Genomic DNA, 5654 nt, shown 5'->3' on the forward strand with positions numbered 1-5654 from the left:
AATTTACAGAGTTTTATAATAACTTAATTATATGTTAAAACGTTAGTAATTCTTTTTATTTTACACAAGAACCCCAGAATGGGTGAAGGCCTCCTCCAAAGATGTCCAATTGTCTCTGTCCTGTGCTATTTGGTACCAATATGGGCCAGCTGCTTTTTTAATTTCATCTTCCCACCTCGCCAATGGTCTTCCTCTGCCTCTTTTGCCTTGTGGGCCTCTCCACAAAGTGACCTTATAAGTCCATCTTTGATCCTTCAGTCTAGCCACGTGCCCTGCCCACTTCCATTTTAGTTTTAGTGCATAGCTCAAGGCGTCGGTGGCTTTTGTAATAGACCTTATTTTTGTGTGTCTTATTTTATCCAATCTTTTTATTTTTAGCATGCTACGTTCAAGGCCACGTTGGCAGGTTTTTATTTTGTTTTTTGCTTTGGCCGTGTATTTCCAAGTTTGGCATCCGTATGTCAACACTGGCAGGAGGTTAGAATTCAAAATTTTGGTTTTAACGGGTATCGCCATGTTACTTTTAAAAATCTCTTTGAGACTCCAGTATTTATTCCATGTTTGCTGTACTCTTCTTTCTATTTCTTTTTCATTATTCTTCTTATCAAAACTAATAGCTTTACCCAGATAGATGTAATTTTCTGTGTATTCCAGAAGTTTTCCGTTTACGGCTATTGGTGTTTTAAAGCTATTCGTCATTGCCTTAGTCTTTGTTAGATTGATCTCTAGTCCTACGTTTGAGCTGGCTAGCTGTAAGGAATTGATCATCTTTTGCAGTTGTGAGCTGGTTTCTGATAGTAGAACTATGTCATCTGCAAATCTCAAGTGATTTAGGTAGGAACCTTGTATATAGAGTCCTAGATTTTTCCAGTCCAGTTTGCTAATGATGGTTTCAAGGAGGGCAATAAATATGGTTGGTGATAGTGGATCACCCTGTCTTACGCCCCTTTCTATGGGAAAGCATGGGCCCAAGGTTTCTAGCTTTATTCTTCCTGTGTTATTATTATATATGTTTTTAATTATTTCTATATAAACCTCGCTAACTCCTTGTTCTTTTAAGCTTTCCCATATGCTTGCGTGTGTTACTGTGTCGAAGGCTTTCTGGTAGTCGACAAATGCTAAATACAGTGGTCTATGATGTTCTAGATACTTTTCTATTATTATCTCAAGGGTGTGTATATGGTCTATAGTGGAAAACCCTTTTCTGAAGCCTGCTTGTTCCACAGGTTGTTTAGAGTCTATTATCGGACTAATTCTTTTATTTACAATAGCAGAGAACAGCTTGTAGAGACTTGGTAGTAAACTGATTGGTCTATAGTTGGCTATATCCCCTGGGTCTCCTTTCTTATATATTAAAATTATGTTAGATTCCGACCACTGTCTGGGTGTTTCAAAGTTTAGTAGAATCTGATTAAATAAGTCAGTAAGTGGAGTAACCAAAATGTTCTGTGCTGTTTTTAATGCTTCATTTGTTATATTGTCCGAGCCGGGGGATTTTTCTAGTTTTAATCGTTTTATAGAATCTAAGACTTCAGCTTCATGTATTGGTCTTACTTTTCCTTTAACATGATGTCTTTTATCGAAGTTTCGTTTTGTGAATGTCTTTGTTTTATCACTATATAATTTTGTATAAAAATCCGTTGCTAAAGTGATGATGTCAGTTCTACTATTTAGTTCTTTGTCTGATTTTTTCAATCCTTCTATCCAAGACTTATTTGTTCGTAGCTCCTTAAATGCCTTTTTTGTGCTCCCACTGTGATATAGATATCTTTCTATGATGTTTTGTCTGTATTTTGCATAGTCATTCCGTATATATCTAAACACTACTTTATAGAGTGCACTTAATTCGTTTTTTAGAGTACGCGACTTGTTTTTAGTTTTCTGTAAATCTTTTCTTCTTTGTAAAAGTGTCATTGTACGGGTCGATAAAATTTTATGGTGTTTCTGTTCATCTTTCTTTACTCGGGCTGCTTTCAAACTATTGGTAATAGCGTTTGTTATGTTGTCATAGTTTATTTGAACTGAGGATTTTTCTTGAAGAACTCTCCGATCAGATAGCATTGATGACAATTCAAAGTTATAGTTATTTTTTTCTTCTTCATTCTTTAGTTGGCTTGCTTGGATATTTGTAAAATTGACTCTACTCTGTTTTGGTTTAGTTAATTTAACTGTCGCTCTAATTATCCTGTGGTCTGACGGGTAATTTAGATTTAGAGTACCTATGTTTTGAAATATTTTCGGTTGATTGGATAGTATATAGTCGATTTCGTTTTTGGTTTCGCCATTTGGTGACCTCCATGTCCACCGTCTATTTGACTTCTTTTTGTAACATGTATTTATTATTGTTAGCTTATGTTCCAGTGCAAAGTCCACTAGTCTTTGGCCCCTTTCGTTTCTTTTACCATAGCCGTATTGTTTCATAACTAAGTGTTCTTCTTTTTTACGAAACCCAATCTTTGCGTTAAAATCTCCCATTAGTATGACGGTCGAGTGGGTGTTCTCTAATGCTTTATCGACAGTGTTATAGAAATCATCAACTTCGAAATCATTTGCTGATTCTGTTGGTGCATATGCTTGAATGATGGTAATCTTTAAGCCTCGAATGTTAATGTTTAGAACGGCGACACGCTCTGTAATGCCAGTGAAGCTCTCTATGTCGTTTTTGTGCGATTTCTCTATAACAAAGCCTACCCCGTATTGTCCTGGTGTATTGCCTATATAGCATAGTATAAAGTTATCGTATTCTTCGATTTTAGTACCAAGCCTTCTTATTTCAGAAATTCCTATAACGTCGTATTTGATTTCCTTTATTGCTTCTTCAAGTTCCAGTAGCCGTTCGTATGACGATAAGGTTCTGACATTGTATGTTGCAATTTGTAGTTGGTGTGTTTTTATATTGATTTTTTCCTGTGCTGGAATGGTTATCTTTAGAGGGTTATGGTCGTGATCTTCCACGGTGACCAGCCGGGTTGGAAGATATATGTTTTGTTCTTTCGTTTGTTTGGTTTTATGATCTGTGATGGAGGAGGCGCTTAATTGTTATTGTTTGTCTTGACTACAAGCTGAGTTAGTCGCATTTTTGTTGATTAGGAAATTTAACATGCTCGGTTTCATAATCCCCTCAGTAATGCTATTTGATCTTTGTACCAATGCATCAGATTTACGCAATTTGTTCTTTTTATTTATAGGAGTTATCTCTTCTGCATTAGGAGTTGTTACATTTTGTGGTGAGGACAGTAGTTTTCGCTTAGGATTGTTTTTTGATAGAATTATGAGTTTATCATATTTAATTATGGCTTTGTTTCCTTTCTCTCTCTCTAATTGTACTTGTTCCTGTAATTCTTTCCTTTTTTCTAACACGTATTTTGGATAGTCTTCTTTCACGTTATAGGAGGTATTTTTCAACGCATATCTATTTTTCAAAATATTTATTTTTATGCCTAGAGTTGTAAAGGATACTATTGTTGGGCGCGGTCTTACTCCTTTTTTTCCTATTCTTTTCACTTCCTGTATGTCGCTATAGTTTAGCTTGATAGAAAAATATTGGTCTGCCCAATTAATAATGTTCCTTTCTAAATTTTCGTACGATGTCTCTGTCTCTTCAATCCCAAATATCACCAGATTACGTTTTCTTTCTTGCTTTTCCAAAAAATATATCCTTTTTTCCTGGTTTTCCACTACTTTTCTAAGATTTTCATGTTTTTCTTCCCATACTAGAAATTTTTCTTCGAGCATTTTGTTAATATTCTCCGTGACTTTTTCTGTAACGTTTTTGCCAGTTGCTCTAATTTCCAAGCGTTGTTCGTTGAGTTCATTTTTTATTGAGTTTAGCGCTCTGAGCACTTCTTCCATGATTATTTTTATTTTATTGTGGATAGGCGACGCTTAAAATCACGAATTAGTTGGCCACCAGTTTTGTCTTTACCCAAGGTACTAACAAGAGCAATAGGTGGTAGTTAGTATCCTTAGTAGTTGACCGTGGTGAGGATCAAGTTGGAATATGACGAGAATTTTTTTTTTTTTTTTTTTTTTTTTATTATTTTTTTTTTTTTTTTTTTTTTTAAATTTTATTTAGATAAATTATTTCCAAATTGAATATTCTTTTTTAATAGAATATTGTCACAAATTTTACAAATTGAAAAAAAAAAACTATTCTTCGATGGTGGGTTTCGAACCCGGGTGCGGCGACTGGTATTTCGTTTGCGATATAAGTCCGGTGTTCGCACCACTCAGCTGTCTGTTCTTTATTTTGTAGTTCCGAAAATTTGCAATCTTATGTTGATATTACGTTGATATGTCGTGACAGTATTGGCGGGTTGCTACAATTTCGTTTTGTTTGCACACCGTCCCACTGTTGTAATTTATTTCACTTTTTGTGTTTCACTTTCTTGTTAAAATACTTCTTGTTAGTGTACTTTCTGGGTAGTTTCGCTAGTATTTATAGAACAGTTAGTTATATAATCACAGTTCGCGTTGTTTATTGTGCTGTTTCGGATATTTTTGTTGGTGTTTGTGTACTTTTTAATCCCGCGACTGGAGTCACTTAAAACACGTAAGTTCTCTCGTTTCTCTCAATAACTTGCGTTGCTAACGTTTTTACTCGTGAGTTACACTGCACTTAATGTTTTTATCACATTAACGACAAATATTAAGCGTTTTTTAAATTTATATTTCACTTTTCGTACGGAGCCAATGTTCCACAGTTCGCTTGCAGCGCCCTCCTCCCGCTGAATTATCGCGATTAATACTATCAAGTAAATATTAATCGCTACGAATTGAGCAGCTCGCATATTTATATCTATACTAATATATAAAGCTTAAGAGTTTGTTTCTTTGTTTGATTGAACGCGCTAATCTCAGGAACTACTGGTCCGATTTGAAAAATTATTTCAGTGTTAGATAACCCATTTATCGAGGAAGGCTATATATTATCCCCGTTTTTAACGGGAACGGGAACCACGCGGGTAAAACCACGCAGCGTCAGCTAGCTTACGATAGAACCTCACATACAGGTAAGTTCGTTTTATCATTAAATAAACAAAACAATAGGAACATAAATTCAATTGATAGCTGTTTTGTTTAGCTTAGTTAGTACAAGGAAATTAGCACCGCTTTGTTCGGTCGCACTAGTTGGGCACAAACGAAATAAACTTAAGTCAAATTACACGGAATGCATTATCAAAGTGGAATTCCGTAACGCTCGTGCATTCTGATTGGCGCAGTCGACGCAGACGGAATTGGGATACTGCCGGCATTGTTGTTTCATCAAACTGAATTAAATTATAATATTAACACCAGTGTAATTACGTAACTAAGGATGGGGGAGTTTAGGGCTTACAACACAGTGTTGGATGAATAATAAAATAATGTATCAGCATACCATATCACTCTTTTTAGTTAGTTTTTTTTTTATTCCTTACAAGTTAGCCCTTGACTACAATCTCACCTGGTGGTAAGTGATGATGCAATCTAAGATGGAAGCGGGCTAATTTGTTAGGAGTAGAGTGTACATCCACACCCTTTTCAGTTTCTACACGATATTGTACCGGAATGCTAAATCGCTTGGCGTTACGTCTTTGTTGGTAGGGTGGTAACTAGCCACGGCCAAGGCCTCCCACCAGCCAGACCTGGACCAATTAAGAAAACCTCAACCA

The 5654-nt window shown here is 35.7% G+C and overlaps 1 protein-coding gene across 1 annotated transcript; it reads right to left on the reverse strand.

The window, feature by feature from the left end:
- Positions 1-3039: 3039 nt before the first annotated feature.
- LOC128198868 (uncharacterized) lies at positions 3040-3852 on the reverse strand. The gene has a single exon (XM_052886309.1). The coding sequence runs from the start codon at positions 3850-3852 to the stop codon at positions 3040-3042; it is 813 nt and encodes a 270-aa protein (XP_052742269.1).
- Between the last annotated feature and the right edge of the window lie 1802 nt (positions 3853-5654).

Source organism: Bicyclus anynana, chromosome 16 (genome assembly GCF_947172395.1).
Source record: "Bicyclus anynana chromosome 16, ilBicAnyn1.1, whole genome shotgun sequence".
NCBI lineage: Eukaryota > Metazoa > Arthropoda > Insecta > Lepidoptera > Nymphalidae > Bicyclus > Bicyclus anynana.